General features: G+C 36.1%; 1 protein-coding gene across 3 annotated transcripts in view; it reads right to left on the bottom strand.

Annotated features, from left to right (window-relative positions):
• Positions 1-2,771: 2,771 nt before the first annotated feature.
• The window catches only part of STXBP5 (syntaxin binding protein 5), a 97,615-nt gene continuing 73,607 nt past the window's right edge, over positions 2,772-26,779 (bottom strand). The window contains exons 19-28 of one of the 3 annotated variants that reach the window (XM_026044355.1): positions 25,882-25,947; positions 23,807-23,866; positions 23,666-23,713; positions 16,936-16,986; positions 12,080-12,319; positions 10,298-10,667; positions 6,823-6,988; positions 6,000-6,111; positions 4,685-4,905; positions 2,772-3,987 (exon numbers count right to left, since the gene is read on the bottom strand). In XM_026044355.1, the coding sequence (XP_025900140.1) occupies positions 3,946-3,987; positions 4,685-4,905; positions 6,000-6,111; positions 6,823-6,988; positions 10,298-10,667; positions 12,080-12,319; positions 16,936-16,986; positions 23,666-23,713; positions 23,807-23,866; positions 25,882-25,947 (1,376 nt within the window). In that variant the 3' untranslated portion in view covers positions 2,772-3,945. The remainder of the gene's footprint in view (positions 3,988-4,684; positions 4,906-5,999; positions 6,112-6,822; positions 6,989-10,297; positions 10,668-12,079; positions 12,320-16,935; positions 16,987-23,665; positions 23,714-23,806; positions 23,867-25,881; positions 25,948-26,779) is intronic. The other 2 variants (XM_026044353.1, XM_026044354.1) reach the window with 2 other exon arrangements.

Below are 26,779 nucleotides of genomic sequence, written 5' to 3'. Positions count from 1 at the left end.
AAAAATGGCCAGCCACAAACTGCAGCTACTAAGAAGAAATGTATGTCGGGTTTGTTTTCTGAATGCACCATCTTCCCTCTCCAACTTCGGGTATTGTTTAAGAATGTTTAAAACGGGAGGTAAAAATAAGTATGATTATTTTCTCCAAAGCAAAATGGGCTGTTTGTTTTCATTGCTTAGTAACTGTATCATCTCGACATGAGATATGAATGTATTCATAAGCTTAAAACAACTTCTTCTATGGATAATATACATACTTTAAGTACTTTGACTTAAAAATTGAACATAACTCTTTTTAAAATTAAAGTTAGAAGTGTACATATAAAAATTATTTAAAAGTAAAAGTATACTCTTAAGCAGTATGTATAAATATAACAGGTTATTACCATATTATCTAGTAACAAATCTGAAAGTGTTGCAGTAATTTATAAACTGAATGCTGACACAGGATAAGTGCCTTTTGTTAGATTCTATATTGTATATACTTGTATATACATACTATGCTAAAGAAAACACACATTCCAAACTATAACCACATAATTAGCAGATGTGCCCTAAAGGAATCTGTTCTAAACTCTTTATTGAATGCGTGTGTTTATTTACAATTAATGAAGCTGAACTACATAAATGTAGAAGTAAAATTAAGGAATAAAATATCAAGATTGAATTAAAGTGCAGGAAAAATTCAAGTTTAAAGTTCAGGTAAGCTCAGTGCTATCAATAAAGCAAAAAAGGGAAAAAAAAAAAAGGCAAAAGAAAATGGAAAGAGGAATTGAACTTGCTTCCAGAAATCCTCCTTTGGATGTAGCTTTCTAACATCACCTGCCATGCAAGTACCACTTTAGGCAAAACTCTTTGTATAAAAACAGACAAGGGACACAGCTATATATTACTGTATTTTATAACTGACTCTTTTCTAAAGAACAAATCACTGGAGATGCCTGTGGTGTAACACTTTCAGACTTATTTGGAATACACACATATTTACACAAAAACATTCAGAAGTTACAATTTAGCAGGACTAAGATGAAGAAAAGTTTCTTCGGTTAACAGATCCTAATAAGACACACTACATATAAATAGATAGGTAGCAGCAGTTTCTTGCACTTTCATCAAGAAAATCAAAAAAAAGTAATAGCTCAGTTGTATTTTATAGTTTTTCCAGACACTCTGAAAAAGTTTCACACAACTAAAATCCCAGCAAGAGACAGAGGGTGTTCCCGATCCCCCCAAGAATTGCAATATACTTAGCTGTACAAAAGGTGCACAACCAACAGCAGAGTCATAAGATGCAGTAACGTGTTTATATGATCAACTTATTTCCGCAGAGGAAAAAAAAGGAATATTTTAGGGGCTATGCACAATTTCAGTCTATTATTGACTAGAAACCATTTGTGCATTCATCTTGTGAGCAAACATTAGAACAGTTTTCCAATCTAGAAGCACGCTCTGAACATATGCAACAGGAAAAAGAGATGACACTGTGATAAATTCTATAGTATCAAATAAGCTAATACTCTCCCCGTACTGGCATATGCACACTCATTCCTTCTTATTTTTTTGCTTGCTGGTGGTTGTTTCCTGATGGGAAAGGTAAGTACGTTTATCTTTAAAGCCAAGATTAGCTTCTAGGAAGCTACCATCTGAAGAGTACTGAAGAATACTTTTTGCTGAAGAGAACTTTTGCCATTCATTCCCAGACTGACCAGATTAACTTTCCAGGATACCTCTATTGCTCTTGAATACAATCCATCTTCATCAGGTCAGATAATAACCAATAATCTGAATTTATAGGGGAGGGGACTACTGTCAGCTAAGCAGTGGTGGTTCTTTTTTTGATGGTAGATGACATTAGTATAGCTGGTTCTCTGCTTATTGGATTTTACACAAAATGGTTTTATTTTAAATATGCATTAGCTGGACAATGCAAAAAAGGAACAACTCTGGCAGAAGCAAACAAAAAAATAATTCATGGTGAGTTAAGTAGCTGAAACTAATATGGCCTTGGCAGATTTGGGCCAAACCCATCATAATGCTGCTTGTTCAAACTGTCATATTCACATTTGTCAAGCTCTTTAAATTATGGACATGGTATGGTAGAGCCTCATCCCGGTAAGAGGTTTTTATTTTTTTTAAACTACATGATGCTATACATGAATCAGACAATTCACCCATTTGTGATATGAAGCCCAAGAATAAGGGACAAATTTTCCAAACGAATTAAGAACCATGAGTAACTGCAGCATTAGGTGGACGGTAAATTTGCCTCATCGAGGCACCCACCAGGTGAGGCTTTGCTCTGCAAACATGGGGAAAAGTGGAGACCACACGAGGCCCTCGGGGCCTGCGGGATCGCATCCCAACGAGGCATCACAGACAGCACGGCAAGGCATCACGTATGGGCTTCTAAGCACTGCCTCCTACCAAAATGAAACAACAACTATTCCTGCTTGGAGAAAATAATATGAATTCATTTTTGAAATGCAAACATTTCTTTGAAGGGTTCTTCTCTCTCTTTTAAAAAGAGCTCTCATGCATGATCCCCACAGTTAGAGCTTTGGTGCAACAGCCACTCATGGCCTTGCTCGGCTGTATTATTCACCTTGCCCAAGTGGAAGTTTATTTCACCAATTCCTGAAGCTGTGAAAACATTTTTTAGTGCATGGTTTGCCACTGACCACGTCACTGAGGATGCTGCTTTAGAGACTGAACACAAATGGCTGGCCAGCTGCCCTTAGTGCAGCGGGGGGCCGAGACAGGTACTTGCAAAACAGCTCTACTAGAAGGATTCAGAAATTGGCTACGCAGCAACACACCCACAGTTATTAAATATTAGATGCTTGCCATTACTCATGCAAAAGCACCTCCACTGAGTGCAAAACTGTTTGAAAACCTGAGTCCAAGATTAGTTGATTTGGTAGTAAAGGACTAAAGGGGCATCTACAACTTAAGTTTGAAGCAAAACCTGCAGCTATCTCCGCTATTTTAATTAATGGCTGTAAAGATACATTCTGTTAAACGTTTGTAAAAATTCACAGCATGAATGGAATCCACAGCCAATTCTACATCTTATACAAATTGAACCAATAACTATTTTTGGCAAAAAAAAATGTATTTAAATAAACAGAAGTATTTTCACCACGATGAAGAGATGTTGCCACATTTCACACTGCACAGTCATAACACAAATGAAAACTCCCAGCATGACACATTCCAGTAATATGAATCACTTGACTTTTTTTAATGCAAAAATTGTGTATCCTCTTGTTTTGCACTTCACAGAATATGATGTGAATACAAGAATACTAGATCAGGGGTCCAAGAAAAGACTATGCACAGGTCAACTATGTATACAATTTTCAACATGAAATCTTCCAAGCTTCCAGTTTTTCTGATGAAAGAAGTGACAGCAAACTTCAACTCTTCTTCAACAACAACAGTAAATATAATGAGTCCTAGAGAAGGGTAGGTGTAAGTCTGCTACTATCCAGCAAGACAGACAACTGTATTCCCGCCCTTGGACCCCTGATTTATTGCCTCTCCTCACTGGAGGGTATAACACTGGCAGCAATTACAATAGCACAAAAACTTTTGGCATATGAAATATTAACACAGGATTGATCCTGCATTGCCCCTGCCCATCTCACACTACTTTTTCCTTTTACTTCTTTTCCATACGTTCAAGTTAACCTGCTTTGTTCCCAACTTTGAGCTAACCAACAGCAAAGAAACACTTGAGTTTTTTTTTCCCCTGTGTTTCTCTTAAATATAAAGCTCCTCAGTTAAAGCCATGACTGAGGTAAAACAGTGTGTGATTTGTGCTAGGAAACAACAGTATCCAATGATAAATGCTTCTTTAAGCTTCAATGGTCCTGGCAAAAATCAATGAAAAAAACAGATTTTTTCATCAGGACAAAATTATACAGATGAAACTGATGCGGGTCATCAGAACTGGTACCACTTCTTGTCTTTGTACTTCAACATCATCTAAAAACAAAAAATAAACGCCATTTCTTGTTAGTGGGTCTATAATGTCTCTAGCTGTACAAGCAAATTATAAGCTTACAAAGCAGAATTAGAAACAGCGACCCCAGTGAGGCTTCTCACAGCTGCAATAACCATGTGGCTCAACAGTGAGGGGTCAATGCAAGGAATTTTTTAATGGTAACCTTGCTGAACTTGAACAGAAAAAGATACATTTTTGAGAGGATAGTAAGAAGGCACATGAGTTTGGTCATGGGAAGAGATCTGTGTGAGCATGGAAGGGGACAGCCATCCTTTGTACTTACTGAAGTAAAAATATCTCAAGTTCATGGGATTTGCATTCAGTTGGATCTTTCTTAAGAACCCATAGGAATCACAAACAGAGCATTATTCAATACATCTAAATCAGTGACACGGGCTTTAGAAAATAGCAACTTATTATGGGTAAGCCTATAACATTTGCAAGTCTACATGCCACTGAGGCAGAGGACATGTTTCAGACCAATGTGCTGAATGACAAAGCTGTTTACATTAATACTTAACTACTAGAGGTTTAATTTGCCAGATAAAATTCAAGTGTCCATTATGAAGGATATTGCCTTCTCATTTGATATTTTCAATATGCATCACAGCATAACAGTCAGCTAGCTGTAAAACTTGCATTTATCTGAGAAAAAGATAATGGCTCTAATGGACTCACCTCATGAGCATGTTTAGAGAAAGAATCAGCACTGTAAAGCATAGCTGCAGTTTTTTCTTCCAGTTCCCCTAGTTTCTGCCCTCTTTCATCCAGTGCCAGCCGGGCTCGTGCTAGTTCCCCAACCACACCAGACGCAGCCCCTTTGACACCTTCAATACCCCCAGGCCCTGGAATATGCTGGGCAAGACTTCTCGAGGCCTTCCCAGACGCAGACTCTCCAACTAGAGGCATTTGGAAAGCAGCAAAAACAGAACAGTATCATTGTCACATGAACACCAAAGCAACCGTTTTATAAATACAAATAAATGCCATTTTTTTGCATGGATGACAAACTCTAAAACATGACTGTGGCTAGAAAGTGCACTCGATACTAGACGTTCTTGGAGGACATTTAATCAAACTAAGATTTGAAGACGTATTTCAAACTTTCCAGGCATTTTATAAAATTACACCTTCTTCCTGGTCCAAGCGTGAAATTAAAACGCTCACAGCAGCGCTGGCTGAAATCACGGGCAACAACAGAACTGTGCTGGTGAAACGGCTCACTACAACACGGCTCGCTAGGCTGGAAGGGTGTGGGAATGAGGCAGGCAAAAACTGGAAAACTTTGCTAATATCACATGTGGTCACTTCTGGAAGTGCTGGTGCAAAGGGAAAGGGGAAAAAGTTCTTGCTTCCCAGTAAATAATATGGTGTTTCATCTGTATAAGAGGAAATTTGTTTTTTATCCTTTAAATACCTTAAAAGGATGCATATAACAACAGTAAAAGATTAATAAAGTTTTAAAAAGAGATTGAGAAAGCAGTAAAAATGGCCAAATCTGAATTCTACCGTCCCATAATAGAAAGGGGACTGAATTGAGCTACCGCCTGGTCCTGTCCTCCCTGCCATTCCTAAGCCAACTCTTCACAAATCTAATGAAGAAAAAGAATCCAGCAAATGAGCTGAAAAACAATTCAACTTTGCCACTACGGCAGTACTTTGCGGAACCAGCCTCATTCAGTTCAGCAGTGTGAATCATGGGCAATGCCATACACCTGAAGATGAAGCATAAGATCAGCTTTCCAATTTATTTCCTTCTTCTGAATAAAGGAGGTAAACAAGTCTTATGAAAAGACAGTAACAATCTTTTCCATTTACTTGTTGATAAAAGTGATACAGCATATGAAACCATGAAAAATATTTCTCCTAAACCCCTCTTTTTAGTTTTCTCTTTGAAAATATAATGCTATATTAACACATATAACACATTCCTCATGGTTGACTGGTTTCCTTGCAGGAAAATACCAGAAAAATAAATAATACGGAAACTTACAGAGTTCTTCTCTGTCAAGTGACTGTGCTCCACCTCCAAACAGGCCTTTAAAGAAACCTCTGTTTGGTGCTTCTGGTGTTTCCACAGGGGTGAAGAGCTCACCCAACATTTCCTTTGCAATGAAGAGACAGAGCACGGCATAAATTATTACACGCACAAATTCACAGAATATTCTTTTGCTTCAAATATTTTTTTGAATTTTAAAATGAAAACGCTTTAATGAGATTTTGGCCTTGCAGTAGACAGTCAAGGCTATTTCTGAAGTAAAAAATAACAACAGATTAGGAAATCTGTCACAACCATCTGTTCTGATAGTTACAAGCTATTTGCTCAAGACCTTTTGCAAAGAAGCATGTTTGAGCATAGCTGTATTTCCCTCTCAACAAATTGGGCAACATTCCTAAGTTGCTTTACTACCTGCAAATACAGGTACACACAAATATCTATGTGTGAAGGGAAAGCAGACCTCAAAAATTCCCTCTGCTATTTCAGGATTTTATATGGCATCAAACCACAGCTGAGAATCTTATCAAGCCTTTGAGCACCTTGAGTGACTTGGCACTCACCACATTAAACATTTGGTTCAGACCAAAAGGAAACTGCGCAAGAAACTACATTTCAAATACCTCTGGGTAAAACAGTAAAACGTAAGACAACGGGAAATGATTCATCCTAAATCAGGCTCTACTCTGTGGGAAAATTAAAGCACGGTTTACTTTGGCCTTCAGCAAACACAATTACTGTGAAAGCATCATGAATTGAGAAACAGGATCTCTAGGACTTATTTCTGTTAGAAGATAGTTAAGGTGTTTTTACACATTACCTGAAGATTTTCACAGGTTTCTTGACTGTAGGTGAGCCTCTGTATTTCGGTTGGTGAGACAAGATAGAGCGCTTGTCCATTATTGGTGAAGCAGAATGTTCTGGCTATCCGCATATTTGTGAGTGGCAGATAATATACATCCAACAAGGGCCTTAAACTTGGCAAACTTGAGAGAAGAATTAAAAAAAATCATTAAATACAGAAAGATTGCCTAATATCGATCAAATAACTGTGGCTTGTAAACCACAATGTATTGTTTTCCCTCATACACTTTACAATAAGAGCAGTTTAAAGAGGACACCAAGAAACGCAATTACAAAAGTCTCTGAAGATAAATATGAAATCTCCCAGATAGTATCTCAAGAGGGAAACTTAGACATCTCCACCTCAGATGCTGCTGAAAATGCAATTTTAATGATTCTCTAAGATATGCAAGACAAATACAATTGAAGTATTATTCAAAGAATTTTCGTAAATATTCATCAAGAATTTTCACCTTTACATATAATTAAGTAGTCTGTTTCTTCTCTCAGGTGAGGAATTCTGCCTTGACTAAAACTAAAGTTGAAAAGAATGTGCTCAGGAAAGTTGGAAACACGCAGATGAGGCACTTTCAAAGGAAAACAGATTTCAGTAGCTTAAACACAACGTGTTTTTGGTGGGCTGCATACTTAAGACAAAACCCTCTTCAAGCAAAGTTTGCTTACCTGGTATTTTCTGTTTCTGTGCATCTAACTGCAGTATTTACTACATCAAGCTACTGATGAACAGATGCGGCAGACCAAGGCTGTACCAACGCTTTTGCTACCCAACATTCCTTTCCCTCAAGGTAATAAAAAATGAAAATAAGAAGTGACTGAACACCTAATATCTTATTAAATGTGACCCAAATTGAACCAATACCTCAAATGTATTCCCTGTGAAATTTTTGTAACAGCAGAACTTAAAAAAGTGCTTAGATTCGCTATATATATATATATATATATATACACTCAATAACATATTAAGCATTTTTTTCTGCAGATATGGTCTGAGTAAGATTATTATTCCTAGAGACTTAAAAAAGGAGTAAGGGGTCAAAATGAAGCTGAAAGTAATGAAAAATAAAGGAGAAAAAGTAATAACAACAATAAGCTTTTTTTTCCCCTTCTTCTCCTAGGTTCAATAAAAGATTTCTTAAATGTTATGCTGACATTTACAGATTGCCTCCTTGAAGTGTATTTCAATTACAACAGACTGGGAGGAGGACAGGTAACATGTCTTTGGAAAGAATTCTACAGGTGTGAAATACAAAGCAATATTGCCTTATAAGTCCACCTCCAGCACTGACTGGCAGCATTGCATATATTTAAAATAGCAATATTTCAATGAGTTATTGAGTGAAAGGAGACTGAGAGCCTTGGGTTCACTGAGGCATCTATACAGCTTCCAAACAAACATGGGATCACTTGGAATGACCTCAGAGACAACATTTTCACAGTATTAAATCTGTAACATTAACCAATCTGTAACATACTTATATCAGTTTAAAGCAGAATGGCAAGTCCCATTTTAACTTCATAATCAGCAGGTAAGTACTGCAAAGCCCGTGGGCATCTCGACGCAACACGGCGCTCTGGCAACTTTACCCAGAGCACAGCTAGTTTGCTTGGCAGCAGCAACCCATTTCCTCTCAGGTCGGTCACCAGTTTGCTCCCCACTTGGCAAACCAACGTGGCTGCTGCCAGAAATAGCCATTTCCGAAAAGAAATTAATCCTACTCTAATAAACCAGGATGCTGTAACAGAAGAGCCATTTTAAGTTGGGGAGGGCTGACAGGTTACTATAGGAGGCAATTTCCCTGGACACTACAAAAATTCAATATTCCTATTTTAGCGAATTCTTTTCTATGTAAAGTCCATTAGAGAACAAAAATTTCCTGAGGAAAGTAATATTCATAGTAGATATTTAAGCAAGTGGAGTATTTTAGACTTTCTGATCTGCAGAAGATGGAGGAAGCTGCACAAATCTGTTGTCTGGTTGATTGGTGGCTGACATGAACACGGAACTTGTAGCCTTTTATAAATCAGACAAATTCTGATATTGTAACAACAAGCTGCACAGAAATACAGCATTTTGTAGAAACTTGAATAGGCCTGACTAATAAAAAAATAGAGCTTTTCTTTTCAGATAATTGTGTTCAGTTTCTTTCAAAAAATCAGGATTTAGCCATCGAGCAAAAAAAAAAAAAAAAAAAAAAAAAAAAAGAAGCAGAAATGTATGGCTGTCCCTAAAAGGTAGGGAAAATATTCCTTCTAACATTCATTACAGTGTATGGTAATCAATACCACAGCATTGTGTATATTGCCTATTGATGGAGAAGCCTATGGCAACGGACCCACAGCTACAGAAATTTGCTCTTCTTAAGTGTGGATGGTAGACTTAAAGTATCTTTCATTTTTGTAAGAAAGGAAAATAATAAAACCTGTAAGCAGTAAGGTCCTTGTCTGTTTGTCAAAATAATTCAAGACGGTTTACGTTTCAAGTCTGAATATTTTGTTCAGTTCTTGATGCCAATCTCAGTTAACAGAGGACTTTCATTTTGTGTAATCATTTTGTAATCATTTTAGATTAAAAATCACATGTGCAGATCTGTTCAAAACATTATTTACAGGAATACCAACTTACATTTGAAAACCAGAGCTTCCGAGCATGAATTACAAAGAAGTGTCTGGAAACTGAGGTATCTTTCGTGAGTGTGTGTGTGTATGTGTGTTTTGTTGTTGTTGTTTTCTCTCTAAAGATAGCTAACGGCAAGGTGAAAATGTAGATGCAAGTATACAGCTATATGCACATTTTTTTTCTACTGTTGTACAGAAAAAATAGCATATGCAAATATTCAAGAAAAAAGCTACGTAGAAATTACAGACTTGATGTATAAGTACCTTATACAACATTACTTTGCACAAGCTTAAAATCAGAACTTCCACTCCTCATTTTACGACTTATTCCTACACTACAACTGCTAGCAATTAATCTGCACCTTTATAGCCTGAGTTTAAGGTCTTTGACACATGAGCAGGCAATGCAATACAGAAAAATTCAGGCATGAGTATAAAGCAAACAGGACTACAAAAATATACCGAGCTGTATTGAGTTACCAGGTAAAAATCTACTTCGAGGGCCTTTTGTCCACGCAGGTCTGTATTTGAGATCATCAGTCCCAGCACCCACCCATGTTTGGAACTTTCTCCATTTGTTAAATTGGGATCGCTTGAGTTAAAACACTAAGTTTGCCTATGTGTCAAAGGGCTAATTGATAGGAATACATAATTAAAATGAGCCATTTCCAAACTTTTAAAGGTTCATCAACTTAAGCAAATAAATACTTTTTTCTTTAATCTATATATCTATGGAAAAGGAAAGTTTTTATCTGGAGAAGATAAAAACTCTCTTTTTCCTTTTAATATTTAAGTCACTATTAAACAGGTCTTACCTAAAAGTCATAATATGTCCATTGGCACAGAAACATGCAAGGCAGATACTGTTACTCAACGCCACTATATCTCCACGAAGAACAAAAGAAGTCTCTGTTATGTTTTGCTTATAAATACAGTTCTGGGATGGCAGTGAGATAACTTTTGCTTGCTTTTCAGAACATATCACTGCATATTGGTTTTCACTGATTTCCTGAGAGGAAGAGGGGGACACTGAGACAGGTCGCCGCTTTTTTGATTTATCTTTTTCATCTTTATCTTCAGGAACGTTGTGTTCTCTCCAGGGTTCATGTGCTGGTGGGACTAAAGATCCTGTTGTATCCAGAAAAGCCATTCTCAAGATTGCCCCCTTTAGCCTCAGAATGGTTCCTAGGACACAGAAGTTAAGCAGATTTCTAAAATAGCTCTCTAAAATTTTCTTTAAAAATACAAAATATATATTTTTAAGAAACAGCTAGCAAAACAAGTATGGAATAAGAACTTAGACTTGCCTCTGTAACAAAACACAGCCTTATCAAAACCTCCAATCGTTAATCTGAAAACCAGGGAGGCAAATGTCTATACAAGAAAATGCTAAATCTGTTCTCAAAGGTTAAGGGTATGCATACACTCCATTAACCTCAATGAAAATAAAACGTATATTAAGAGAATCGTGCTGGAATGCATATTCATATTAAAGTTCAGTGTGACAAATGCAACTCCCTCCTGAATGCTTTCCCTCCTGAGGGATCATTGCATACTAAGTATCTATAGCGAATCCTGTAGTAGTTCCCACTTTAGTCCACTTCCCTACAGCATAAATGTAAAGAGGAAAAGAACTTTCTTTCATGGTTGTTTAAATCAGTTTGTGTGTGCCATACCCTAGACTAATACATTTCTTTTTATTTTACTCCAGGTTTTATTCCAGTCCAAGCAGAAACATGAACATTTGCTAAGCACACGTGAGATCACACAGAGCAGTATTTTTTAAGGCCCAAGCTGCAGATTCAGGGCTTCAAAACACTGTTGTGTCTGCAGCTTTGCCTTTATCATAAACCATTACTAAGTTGGACAAGATCATACTAGACAAGACACAAGTCAAGCACAGTTTAGTGTTCAAACCATTCCAGTTACATTTAGCGCTGCAATTTGCAAGTCTAGAAAACACCTCAGTTTAAAGGGGAGCTGTGCAACGTGTGCTGTACGATGCTGGCAGTAGGAAATACAAATCTAGGCCCAACACTGTATTCAGTATAACATCCCTGTGCAGGCCACGTTTTGCAAACCGCTAAAGTGCAACTGCAACAAAATCAGTTGCTGTGTTCGAGAGAAACAAGCCACAAGATGTCTCACAGGAACCGGAAGGAATTTTATCATTGGCATTTAATAATAGTTCTCCAATATATAGCCCTTAATTTTAATTCCTTTTTCATGATACAGTAAATTTGAAAGTTTTCTATCTTATGATAAAAAACAAAGCAGCTAAAATATTCTCTTCTGCTATCTCCATTTAGAATTTGTCATGTACTACATCACTCTTTCCTCAACAAGTACACATTAAAGTGAAATTTGAAAATTACATAAAACCTTACTCTTAATTTTAAGTTGGATTTAAAACTTTAGTAACCAAGTCATCAGGAATGCAAACCTTCTTAGCACAACGAACTATATATTAATTGCCAATTAATTCATAATCAAGAAAAACAGAGTTCCTCGGGGGGGGGAAAAAAAAAAAAAAAAAGCCATCAAGACCAATGACGATACCCTACCAAAGTTATTTAGCCTGTCTGCTTTGTACATACCACTCGGAGAAACGATTACTGGCTGAAGAAGTCTCTGCTCTCCTCCTGGAGGTAAGTTCAGCCCAATGACAAGCACAGTACCCAGGGTGGTTCCAACCCACAGGCAAGGCGAGGGTGACGTATCCGCCTTTCTCGTGAAAGTCTCACAGAAATGAAGCGCTGAAATTGCCTCGCGTGACTCCTTATCAATGCTAGTAACGCTAGAACTCCGGGATCGACTGAAAGAGTTGTCTTTGATATCTGAAAACAAACCGGTACTAATTAAAAATCAGGGAAAAATGCAGGGATTATGGAGAAACAAAAAAAAAGGCAGACTTTTGTTTTTAGCATGAAGTAAATATTAACTATTAACTTTTTTTTTTTCTCTTTTTTTTTTTTTTTTTTTTTTAAATTACTTAATCACCTCTCCTTTTGGCCTGATTATCTAAGCTATCCTGAACACCTAATCTTTCACTTCAGAGGTACCACTGGGCAATTGTCATGACTACTGGCATTAATATTTCTCTCTTTTTGGGACACAATAAAAGGGTCACCATTGAATAGCATGAGTCCTTGAAAAAAAACAAAATTACAAGGCTCATTGCTGATTAACCTCCTATATGACTGATCAGATTAAATCTGTTGGCTCCTAAGGAGCATGGTTTAATGATCTTATAAAGTACATATGTTTTAGTTTAAAAACCACAGTAATAGACAGCAATGCTAAGACATGACTTGTACTGATTTCCAATAATACCATCTAACTTTTGGAAATTTTAGGTAAGTCTAATAGATTATTTGCACAAACCTGAACAGGTTTACTCTTTACTCTATGCAAATAAACCAGTAAATAAAATTATCAAATGCCACCAAATGCTGTCTGCACAGGCATGCAAATCTGAAGATCTGTTTTTTGAGTACTGTGCCAAGTGGCATTCACAAACTTTTCAGGAAGTCTCATTTATTGTTTAGCAAGTAACGTTATCACAGCAGAGGGTGAATTCTAACACTAACCACAACCTCAAAGCAGTGACCATGCCGCTTCATTCTGGTTGTTCTCTACTTTTAATGTATTGTCTGCATGTGGCATGTAACATTCCAACACCTCTGAATTTATCTGTGTGCTCATGAATTAATGCACACTGTACGTTCCCAGCACATCATTACAACATTTTCGCATGACAACCCTTACCCGTGTAAGTTAGAGGTAACTTATGTCATGACATTTGAAAATGAAGATTATCATTTTAGGTATTTGAGTAGGGTTCGGATACAACTGGCAATTTTTTTTTTTAACAGGATTAACAGCTAACAACACCTAACTTGAAACATCTTGCAAGTACCAATATAGCAAATTCATTGTAAAAATTTCTGTAAAGAACATCTGAAATGCATTTGAAAAAGCACACTATCTAGATTGCAACTGACTAAACACACACTTCTAGTCGACATGAATAGTAAATTTCTCTAAAATGAGACTTGTCTAACTCCACAGATCCAAAAATTACTCTCCCAACCAAACTTAGTCAAATGTAAATTCGAGGATTATAAAAGGAATCTAGGTAAACCAGCTCAGATGTGGACATCTTAATCTTATATACTTAAAAACAGTGGGGAAAAAAAGGTAAATCCAGAGAAGATGGGGGAAACAACTATTTCTTTTTAGATTTTTTCTAATGACCACAATAATCACTTAAGATGCACATTTCTTCAGGTTTAAATATTTACCAGCTTTTAATCTTTTGGTCTCTAATGTGGATTAATCAGTCTGAATATAATCATACACTAACATTCTTCTGATATTAATACGTATCTGTACAAAAGAAAAAATGTATGTAAACCAAATTAAGAAAAAAATTGAATACAGTTGAGTTGCATTATTATATTCTGCAGACCAATAACCATGAAGAAATGCTAATCCAAGTACTAGCAGCTCCCTATAACTCTGAGAGTAAAAGTGGTTTCTTTAATTCTCTTTTTTTCTAAGTTAAAATTGGTGGACACACTTCTTACATGCCTTATTTGAATAAAGATCTTTCTCCTTTTCCTGTGAAAAATAAACATTATTGCAACAAGTATTAAATTAAATGTGCATTTGTTGAGTTGCAACTGGTTGGATATTTGACAAACGTGTACAAATGCCAGAAGTACTGGAAGGAAGAGGGGAGAAAACAAAACAAAACAACCAAAACACCTCAAACAACCGGCCAGACAGGATCCGTATTGCGGAGAGAGGACAGCTCACCCGGAAAGAGCTGGGGGTAAAAAGTTGAACTGCATTAGCGCATATTATTTAGCCTGAAGTCAGGAAAGAATTTATGGCTTGTTCATGGATTTGCGCCAGATGGAAAGGAAGCAGCAATGGGGTGATGACCCACAACAATACACCACTTAATCAGAAGGATGGAAGATGAGGGTCTCTTGAGCAACTGAACCAAAGGCCCCAGCAGTACTGGTACCATAATCATCTGGATTGCAACAATGAAAAACAATGGTATAATGCAGGCAGTCCAACTGAAGATTGATTTATGCTGAAGATTACTTCTGTTTTAGAAAGTGAAGGATAAGCACAGAATCAAATATTTTATATTTTCTTGTGGTTAATCAGGGAGGAAAGAAGAATGACAATGATCTAAAGATAGAAAAGTCATTGGAAAGAATACGAATGGGAGAGTAGGGTTCAGGAAGCCAAGGAAAGAAATGTCAGAAAGAGATAAGGGCAGTGAACTTGTGAAAAGAAAAGCAGCATGTCAGCTATTTCCTAGAGCAAGCAGAGAAGGCCACAGAAATGACCAAGAAAATGTGAGCAAGCTGACAATCAATGAAGCACACTATGCACAAACTATGCCATTAGGAGAAAGGATAGGAAGTAAAACACCATCACAAAATACTATTATTATTGCCTGAATAAGTTCCTTATGGATCTACAAAACCTAAGACCATTGTCTCTAGAATAAAATGATGCATATATGTACAGAAAAGCACACAGTGACAAAAAGAGCAAAACAAGTCAGTCTGTTATAATTAGGAAGGAACAAAGTATTTTAGATTATGTCAAAAGTGAAATGGCAACAAAAGAAAAAATCCACAAAAGTTTAATTATTTCAGTAGGAAAAAAAAATTCTAGATGACGTGGAAAGTGCTCAAATGGTTTCAGCATCTTCTTTTCCACAGACTTTGGGAAAGACTGAAGACAACCACTTCTAAGTACTTAACATATCAGAGGTGAGAGTAGAATAAGAACAGGAAGAGGAGTTGGGTAATTCGCAAGACTACAAGTGTTTTTCAAATTGTTAAGTTTGATAAAATTCACCCTAAACTGAAATCATCCCTGAACAACTAAACAATAGAAGAACATGCACAGATTGAACAGACCAAAGTTGAATATTTTCGGTCCCAATATGGCCACAGCTGAATGCCCATCCCCATCCCAAGACACAAGGTATTTAGAAAGATGAGAAAACCTCAGAGAAAGTCCAGAAGAAAATAACAGTAGCCACCCTAGATGCAGACAATATGACTTATAAACAAGGAAAAGAACACTGTAAAGAAATGTATCATCAAAAAATCATGTATCAGTTATCAATTGTTCATCAGCAAAAGATTGAAGAATGACATGATGATAAGTTTTCAATACCACAAAAGGTGCCTAACAAAGATAGGAAGAACTTGTTCACTGTGGGAAGGACAACGGGAAAAAAAGTAAGGTAATATGGAAGCAAAGACTTAATTTGGATTGAGGAAATCTGTCTGATTATAAAAATATTGGAACTTTGCGTTTAGGATTTTTCTTGAAACATTTATTGGAGGCTCATGCATTCATCAGAGGTCAATCTGTCAGTCATTTGGATCCTCGTCATTGGAATGGATTAAAGGAGCTCTGGAGGTTCCTTCCAGCTTCACATTTATTTGAGTGGAATAAGCTGCAGCTTAAATCTGGGTGGTCCAACTCTAAGGTTTCAGGATATCCCAGTCCCTTCCACTCTTTCCCCACTGAAAGCAGCCGTTAAATACACTGTTCTGCAGCTGCCACAGTTGATGTTGGTCTGTCTTCTGCTGGGGTGGTGGTAGGGACCCTGCTGCAGAAGGGGCAGGCAGCTGGGGCAGGCAGAAGGCAGCTCTCAGTATTCAGGCTGCATCTGCTGCTGTAGGTCTACAGCTGCACCCCATCGTCTTTAGGGAAAGATGCAGGAAAGCTGGAGCTGATCTACAAGCTGGCAGTCAAATTGTGATGACAAATCAAAAAAGAAAAAAAAACTATTCATGCATACGCTGTTTTGTTTATGTTGCAAAATGACTTTTAATACTGATTTTTTTTTTTTTAAACAGAATAGCTTATTATGTAGAGTCTGTACTTTTTCAAGAAAATGAAATTCTCACAGACTGGTAAACAGCTATATGTTATTTTCATTTATATAGAGGGGTCACAAGACAATTAACATTCTCAAAAGTATGTCCCAAGCTCTTGTTGAATAAATCTCAACATATCCTGTTATTCCTAAAATATCTCATTTTTCAACTTAAATTTTATCAGGCAGTTCTAAACAGGCAAGCTATACTCCTTTTTAATATCTTACCTGTTTATTTTTGCTTTTGCTATGATAGCACTATTGTTAAAGTGAGAACAACAGATGTCTAAAACTCAGGACAAAACTGCGATAAGCCATGTACAAAATTTGTAGGCTTACCTTATGACGGCAGCAATGAGATTTTGTGCCTGAGAGGCCTCCAAAAGAGTTAAATTAAAATTTTAGTTCTACACTTGAGATAAATGCAACTTAAAATCATGATAGTTTATACAGTTTAGGAATTACTTCAAAGTATTTGCATTCTGTAAAACAGTTTCAAGAAAAATAAAATCAACTATGTAAACTTACCTAAGTCAGGCTTTAACTCAGTTGGCAAACTTAGCTTCCTGGACATCTTTGCTGAAAAGTGAAGTATATCTTTTTTTTAAAAAGAAGAAACATGATTCCTGCTGGCCTTTACTTGCCTCTTTCTAAATATTTAATATATCATTCCTTATTACATTAAATTGCAGCACTTTACTAGAGCAGAGCTTGACTTTTAGGAGTGAGGGGCACAAGATAGAACATGGAAGATATCAAAATCCCCCAAAACAATTTTTTTTTTGCCAAATTTCATTTCCCCTCAGGCATCAGAGAGAACTTGACAGATTGGATATATTTAGCTTTAGCTCAAACCCAAGTTTTTTTCCCCTCTCTCTCTCTCAAGGTGACTATGCACACTCTCAGCTTCTGCAAGAATGTGCACCAAAATTTAAATGAAGTTTACATTCCATTAACTCTTCTTCTGTCTAACTTCCTCATCAAACCCCCAGAAGTAAAAATAGAAATAAAAAGAGAAATTTTAATGACACTAACCATTTCAATATAAGTGCACAAAATAAGCATCTGAGATGCCATTAACAGTCTTACAAGAATGGAAAAATTACAAAGAATAAAATCATCAGCATAGAAACATTTACAACATTGTCAAATGAAAGACAGCTAAATTTTTTGTAGTATTACTCAAGCAATAAGCAGAACTTGAACTCATCACTGACTTGGAATTTTTCATTTCTAAGGAAGAGAAACCATGTAGTCCACTTTAAATGCTGTATAGAACTCTAATGAATAAATATAAATGCTACAGAACGCTCTTTCAGCTTTCAACAATTACCAGAAAAGCAAAGTTTTTGACATACCTCAGCTTCTGAACCAGGACTTTAATTCCAAGTCACATGTTTAACCTTTGGTATATCATTTCATTTTTCATTATCTGATAAGGGTAATACTTCTCTACCTGAAGTTGATGTTGAGAATAGCCTCAGACTTTTATGGAGTACCATGTAACCATTACCAGTCATAAGGTAGACTGAATCTCGCTGCTCCTCTCTAAAAAATGAATTCACTCTAATTTCAGGTTTTTGGAACGGGTACATTTCGTCCAGATACTCGAGAACAGCATGTGATTTAAAGTTACTCTCACTCACTGCAAAAGTGAGATACACTCATCAATATTGAAATACTAGTTATATGAATAGCCAAACAGTTTTATTCCTATCTTATCTTATAAAAAATGAGAATAAGATTCAGGAAATAAGAGTATTTCCTTTATGTGTCAATGCTACAGCGTATATCCTATTCAAATTAAACTGAAATTACTTACTCTCAGGTTGCAATACCAGAGCCAATTGTTAGTACAGGCTCAAACCAAAAAGGGCAGTCCAAACACTTATTTCCTACCTAGTCCTTACATGGTGCTGGCATCTGTCTGGCCTGATGCGTGGGGCATGACCAAAATTCACCTAGATGAAATTTCTGTCAAGGGCTGTTTTCAGTGGCATCAATTCCCATCCCAGCTCTGAGTTCAGCTAGACAAATGTCACACCTGTGGCACATTCATGACCTGGCCACTACCTTTTGCTGCCAGATGGAATTTACCCTAGCTTGAAAAGAGGTCATATAACCTCACCTGGAACTGTGGATTACAGGGTGGCATTGCTAAAAGTTGAGAATTAGTGTGCTCTACGCAAAATTACATTTTAAAACATACCTAAGTGTGATCAAGTGCTGAATAATTCACACACAACGAGGAAGTTTATTTAAATAACACTAGTGCCACCTTGTGCTTAAACAGAAAAGTGGCTCGATATTAGAAAAGACAAATATTTCAACAGTTAAATCGTTTCCAACTAACATTACTCAGTACAATAAACTGCTTATATTCATGGCATCTGCCTTATGGTTTTCAGCAGTATTGGAAAATGTAGTTTATCCATGCCTCAAAATCAAAGACAGCAACCTGTCAGCTCTAGACACCTTCTACCACACAAGAAACAGAGCAGAGGAAAGGACAAAGAGATGAAGACTTAGAGGGAGAACTCTCCAAGTCAGGCTTTGTACTTTTCTCCCCTCTATGTGGCAGGGCAAAGGCGATGGTGAGTGCTGAGTGTGAGTGGCCTCAAGCAGTTGCTGCCATGTCAGGCTCTTTAATACCTCTCTCGTGCTAAGGTGGTGGAAATAACCTCACCTCTGGTGGTTGCTGCAGCATCTACAGCTGAGCCTGTCTCTGCACAGCTCTGCTGGGAGACAGAGCCAAGCCCAAGGTAGTTGTGTTGTTCCTCTTGGCATGCTTGCTGCTCTGCGCAATCATTATTTTGTCTGTTTGCTTAGACCTACATATCATACTCCTCTAAGGGAGAAAACCTAGTGACACACATTCACATTCATATTCTCTAACATATATCATTAAATATGCATTTTATACTAAGCATGCCACCACAGAACTGTCCAAAATACAATATTCAGGTTTTTTTTTGGCATTTTCTCAGTTGTTAGTCTTGACAGGGAAAGAGTTAGAACATGGAAGGTTCTCGTGGCATGATGTCCTACACCTCAGCACTCTAGACTCAACTAATTCAACCAAAAATACCCTGAAGGTTATCTGAGACATGCCAGAACTGTCAATAGGAAGCAGTGGTTTATAAATAATAGTTACTTTTCCTTTGCAATAGATTTCCAAGGTGCTTTACAAAGCAGTACAATAAACAGTATTTAATTTAAAAGCTATGAACTGATTTCACAAACATTCCCTATTTAAACAATTTGAACTATTCCCTTAAAAAATCTCCACAGATTATAAAGAAGAAAAGTGTCTTTGTGCTTTGGCAGACAATAGAGAGTTTAAAGAAAACAAAACTCATTTAATATTTAATGAGAAATATATAAACAGCTTAGAATTATCTTTTTGTTCTTATCAATATTCTTTAGACATATCCACATTTCCAAATTATTTTAAGTTAAAGTATATTAATGTTTGATAGCTATATAATGGACAAGAACTACACAATTTCATGATGCCTAAAAAATTGACTATTGTATTTGTGACAGTTAAAGAGAATTAGATTCACAACAATGAAATCTGAAATTTTGATACCCTTAACGATAATTAAACCCCTTGTAAGAGAAGGTATGAAAAGGGAGCTACGTGATGTATATGAAACTAGATCAGATATTATAAAATACATTTAATAATAATGTCTGTCAGTCTTTCTCTGACATTAAGGCAAATAGGAATTTAACATGAGTGCATTAAGCTTTGCTTCTGTGAAAAGAGTATTAACAATGTTAAATTTTCAAACAGTATTGACATCATTTAGTCATATGTTACAAATGTGAAAAAAAAACTTACTATTATTAGCAGGACATTCAGAATCCCAGAAATTCACAATTCTGGCTATTACTACGCCAATTAGATTTGCCAGCTAATAGTTTGCGATTACTTTTAAACTGAGCAATTGCGTAAAAGAAATAAAGCCTATAATTTCACTGAAAAGTATTTAACACAATCTACTGGAACAGCTATAAGAAGTGTCTCCGAGTCTGTAATACTTTCCAGGTACCTTTACTAAGGTCCTTTCCAGAAATGGAGAATATAGCATCTCTACAACTTTGAAATTATCAGTAGGGATACATTTAGTCAGACTCTTCACGTCCAATAATTATCTTACTAAATAAGGGTAAAGTAAAATAGCTTAGATTTCCCTTCAGCTGAAGCAGGATCGGAAAGCCTTTCTACAGCAATGATATCTTGGTCTCAAAAATTAAGTTTTTCCTTCGTTTTTTTCCCCCCTGTAAGTCCATCTGGATTTTGGACGCTTTCCTGTATTCCTCCAACCCAGTATATTATTTATAGTTTCAGGCATCTGCCATTTCTAAGCGAAAAGGATGCATTTAATTTTAATTATTATAATTCCTATAAATGGTTAGTACAGTCTAAATAGTTAATTTTACATATTTCAAAGTTGATGCAAATTTAGAGGAAAAAAAGGGCATCCCTTTCCAACCTAAAAGACGACCACTTAACAAAGTATATATGGTAAATGCTAGTTCATGAAGCCACTACATTTTTACTTATGCTACTGCTGCAATCTTGGATGGCTTTTGATTCTTTAATGTAGCAAGAACCCCGTTCCTGATACTGTCACTAATGATGCAAATTATAGAAATGAAGATTAATCTGTGCAGGTTAAAATAAAATTACATAAATTGAGAATAACTTTGTATTTCTAAATGCCTGCACATTTACTTCGATCTTTAGATACCACTTTAGAGTTCTGTCACTGAAATGAAATTCCTTCTGCTTACTTTAGAAAACATTAGATTTCCCTCTCAGGACTTTCAAAGAGGTCTTCTCTTACCTACTGTTTCAATGTGACATGTCAGAAAAACACAGGAATGCTATTCTTAGCAGTTGAAATTACATAAGTAAATTATAATTTTTGTTCTTTTTGCAACCCATTTGACAAGTTGTACTTCATGCAAGAACAAAGAACTGAAGGAATTTGATTCCAATTGCACCGTGTATGCCACTGCAAAGAACTATGCCCAGATTACCATGCATCGAACTCCATCTGCACAGTTGACGAAAGTCAACTGTTGGGCAAGAGGATGACGTTGATGGCAGTAAGTGGCACACACATTATACAGAATTCTCCAGGAACATTCAGCTGACTACAGTTCGGCTTCAGAAAGTGAAATGCAAAATCACACCATCATTAATATCAAATAATTGGCAAAGCATTTTGCCATACTTCAGCTATTCAGAAACGTTTTAAGCTCAGAAAGACCCATGCAGAATAATCATGCCAACTATAAAACAGGACAGTGAAGAAAATATTATTTGTAGGGCATCCAACTACTCAAAGCTCTTAACAAATAAGAAAATATGAAAATCAAGTGGAAAAAAAGAGTGTAAATTACACAAATCCTAAAATAGGTACTTGTGTGAATTATACATCAAATGCATTGTTGTTTCAACTCATCATTTAACCTACTTCCTGAAGTTACTACTACTTGTAAATACATGCTACATTAGTTCTAAAAATATTCATAATATTTCCTTTGGAAAGAAAAGGTTTCAAGCTGGAACACACACCAAAATTTCTGCAGAATTATCATTGGCAGGCAGGTTTTATTAATGTTATTAGGAAAAAAGAGGAAAAAAAACGAAGCCATGCAAAAAAAAATACTAGTCCAAAACAAAAGAGCAAAACAAAACCTAATTTTCTGCACAAATCTGGAAGATAAAAGGAAAATACTACTCCACCAACAGGCACTGACATAACATGCACAAAATTAAGTGCTATTTTTCTCAGTAAAAGAACTCAGTGAGAGTTTCCTGTTGGGCTATATGTCCTTCAGGAAAACATACTAATGTGTATTAATATAGACTGTACTCTGTTTTTTAAATAGAGACGAATGGCATAATGATCCATTCTTGAGACGTTTGCTTTCTGGAATTCTTCTTAGGCTTCCACTCCCTTGGAGCTCCTGTCGCCTGTCACCACTGTTGCCAGCACCAGGCTGATCCCTTTTCTCCTCCCGTATCTTACCTTTCAGTGCATTCCTGGGAGCAGGGCCTAGTACTAAGCCTAATGCTGCGGAAAGGGCATCCTCCCTCCTCCATCATTTTGTGCCTCAGGTTCCAAAGGATCTTTTGTATCTTAGCAATATTTGCCTCATTGATTTCTGAATAATTTTGCTTCTCAGGTACCAAATTGCAATGGAAGGGAACTATTAATCATTTAGGATAAAAGTTAAGTTGTCAAAGAGTAAATTGGAGGCAGGGCACAGGAAAATAAATCTACTCCTTCTCCCTAGCCTTACACGTCAAGGTGCAACGTATAATCTAAGAAATCATAGTTTAGGCAAAGTGTCTCTATATAAGCAATACTGATTCAACTTTTTGACTTAACTAAAGAGGGAAAATTAAACCTTTTGTAATCACATACGGATACATTAAATGGAAACAAAATGAAACATTAATGTGGTGATTCTGAAATTAAATTACCAGTATTCAAGATGAAGAATTAGAGACCCTTTCCCAAAATTAAATCACACAGCATCTCCACTTCATTTTTATAGCTCCAGTTGCCATAAGCAGAGTTAATTTTTATTCTAATCATAAAAGGGTTCAATCTATCATATGCATACAACATATTCCAAGGCACTTTTGTTCCTTAAAAAAAAAGAAAAACAAACAAACAAACAAAAAAAGAATATTCCGAAGTTGGTAAAGTGCTGTATCATTGCTAGACACAGAAGGAAAAGTTATAGAATAGCGATGGGGTGTAATTACATATAACTAAGTCCTTTTCCAGATGATCAAATAAAAACATGATGCTACTTGTATCTTGACCATTTTAATAAGGAAATCTGGCCATATGGCTATGAATGTACCACATAAAAGAAATTTAATCAAACAGATGTTCTCAATGAGACTGTACCTTCACGAAAAACAGTGGAATAATGTTGACTTGCATAGACTGAACTCTCTTAGTATTTCAGATTAGAATTCCACCCATCCAGAAAATGCAGAAAAGTGCATTTGTAAGATCACAGAATATTCTTGATTTTTTAAAATTATTGTACCCAGTGTATTTAGCACAAAAGCAGCCCATAGAGTTACCAATTAGGACAGAGATTGAAAAATTAACAGCTAAATACACAATTAAATGAGATATTTTTTCTCCTGCTTGGTTAGTGTTGCATAGATTAAGGCACTGGATTAGGAACAAGGCAGAATTTTTCTAGTTCCTACCTATATCATTGGCTACCATCTTGGAAAACTTTCTGCTTTTGGTCTTCACTGTAAATAATATTTTAATAAAAAAGGTCAATCTAGGTATATCAAAGGATGAAGTTAACAAAAATAAGACTATAAAAAAGAAAAATACTGTACCCTTTTCTATAAAATTATTCATTTTTTGATCATCATCAGAATTGTTTGGTGAACCAGAACCTATGAGTGAAGACAGAATGAAATGGACACACAAACATACATCTTTGACACAAGAACTATGTATTAGTAAAAGTTTTGCATTTAATGTACACATGCAAAGATGGATTAAAATATTGATTGGATACCGGATACTAAAGGTCTTTGTATATGACATGAAAAGAATCCTGCCATATTAAGATTAACCACAAAAAATATAATGCTGCACAATGTAAGTTTATTGCTGTAAATATTTCCCCCACTGAATAAAACACTAAGTACTAACACTGAATAGAGTACTGTCCTAATCATGGCTCCAGACACAAGAATTAATCCAGAATGTGTCCCATAGAGCAGGACAGTAGCAATAATCTCAGCTTTGAAAATTTGCTTCTTTCTAATTCAATAAATCTTCTTTGGGTCACAGTTGTTCAACTACTCTGCAGACAACTCAAGAATCAGCACTGCAACTTGGCAGTTTTCAGAATCATTAATACGGAGAAATCTGAGAAATACTGAGAATAGTTGTGGCCTACATCATTGTTAGGAAATTAAAATAGAATTTAACCAAAGATGCCAAACTTCATTGGATTTTACATCCAAATGCAAGCATTTTAATGCTCTTGCATGCAAAAGCATGATGCTTTTTATTTTATTTTGCTTTACTTTAGTGTATTACGGGTCACCTGCTTCAGGGGCCTTAGCTTATTACCTTCTCACTTCTGTAGGAAAAAAATAAAAAGAAATAAAGCCAGCTGGATTTGGTAGACATGTCAGGAAATCACACTTTCAGCTAAGTTGTTTATTTTTCTTCAATAAAAGAAACATGAAGTTTGATAATCTGACTTTCTATTCAACTTCTACTTTTACTGTAACTATTTACTCCAAGTAAGGCTTACTGGAAAAGAGAATGACAATCTGACTCATCTAGATTAAAGGTCTGTACAATTTAAAATGAAGATAAAAAGACAGACTTCCAATCAGAAATAAAAGTTCGTATTAAAATTTCTACTAAAGTCACCAACAGGCTATTTTGTTCTGTTACGCTTTGAACTTGGCAAAAATAGTAAACCTTTTCATAGAGAAGGGGCAACTAGTAAAGACTGGTTGTAAACAATGACGTTTCAGTTTTGCAGCTCCTTCCTTAATGGTCCAACACAAAGAAAGTTATTCTGTTAAGTGATGAATTTCTTCATCTTCTTGAGAAAACATTAACGGTTTTGGAAAGGACAGGCTGAAATGGCACCTTTAGGTAAGCCAGCTACCTTTAGTTTCCTGTAATGATTATTATTTTGAATTCCTTTGGACAAAGTAACTTCCAAGTAGTTAAGCAAACTTGCAATTTTGACTTTTAATCTAGTGTAGCGCTTTGACTGAAATGGATAAAATGATGTATGCTATTAAAAGTTCTGTCACAGTAACGGGATGGGAAGAGGCAAGTGAAATATTTTAAGCTATCTGAAATATTCTTCCCCAATATTATGTAACAACATTCACTATTAAGTATTTGTATGGCCACAGTCTCAACTAGGGAACACTGAACAAATTTCTAAGCAGTACAACGTATTACTGACTTTTTCTTCTAAGTCACATACAGGAGAAGTAACTGGGAGGCCAGCTTTTGAAGACCTCTGCTTCTGAAGAAAAATAGTCATTTATTATTTCTGAGGAAGTAGGAGTAAATTAGATCCTTCTACAGTCTCAGCCACTTTCGAGGACTCTCTGAAACACCAGTCACCTCAGCTATTAGAGGAATCCGTGTAGCTCTTACCAACATGTCAAAAATTCCACTTCAGTGGAGCATGCTCTCTACAGTGTGAATATTTCAGACTGTGCATCTCTTCACACATCCTTATGAAAGTATTCTTATTACATCTCTTAAAATCAGTATTGTTTTAAAATTGGAAAAATTTGTAATGAGAAATCAAGCTGCGAGAGGGTGACAGATTTTATGTAATTATTGAGCTAGTAATGCTGACTTAAAGCATGCCATCCTCTTCATAAACAAAATATTGAACGACCCAGAAACTTTTAATTACCTGAAGTGGGTGACTTGCAGCGATCTTCTGGCACCACTGTACCTTCATTAATATCACACAGACCAGCTGTAACACACACAAAAAACAGTATATAGTAAGAAAAGCTGCTATTTTTGATTTTCCTTTATTACAGTCAGAAGTTTGAGCTTTCATTATATCCAAACCAGCTGGCTGAGGTACAATTTATATTACAAATTACATTTTTTCATTTGGACATCAGCCACAGTGACTATAAAGTCACTTACTTCATACTCATGTGAAGCTTTCTGGATCAGTTTTACAAAACAGTTCCTCATAACATTTTAGCAAAAACATTGCCTTCTCAGCAAGAAAGACTTAAAAGAACAGTTTATTTACATGCAATGGATATATACTATCTACATGTCATATCTGTTTTGAAAAACAAAAAATTAAATATGTAATTGCAGAAGAAAGTCAGATGAAAGAAGACTTCTCGTTACAGTGATATGCTGTGCATTTGTGTTGCTTAGTTCACTTCCCAGCAAAACTCAGTGATGTCCCTTAGAGAAATTACAGTGTAGGTCGCTTACGAAAATATTCTTCCTCACACAAAGAGATTTCACTAAAGTTTTAACACAACCTTGCCCACTCTCATCATAAGAATCAATACACTATGTGAAAACCAAAAGGTATTAACCTTCATTAACCTTTAATTCCATTCAGGTGGACCGAATAAAACCTAAGAGTCCACAGTCAGAAGGAAAGATAGATTTTGCCTCCTTAAGGACCAAGTGTCATGCCATGCAATACTAAAATAAACAAGCCCACAGTATTTAATTGCAGTAGTTGGGAAAAACTGGTTAGAATGAAACGTTCCTGCATGCACATAAGGATCTGGAATATAACCAGCTTGACGGGAGGAAGGGCTAAGGCAATA

Source organism: Nothoprocta perdicaria, unplaced genomic scaffold, assembly GCF_003342845.1.
Source record: "Nothoprocta perdicaria isolate Ctin4 unplaced genomic scaffold, notPer1 scaffold_36, whole genome shotgun sequence".
Classification (NCBI taxonomy): Eukaryota; Metazoa; Chordata; class Aves; order Tinamiformes; family Tinamidae; genus Nothoprocta; species Nothoprocta perdicaria.
Note: the sequence above shows the minus strand (reverse complement) of the source record. Positions and strands in the feature narration are given on the sequence as shown.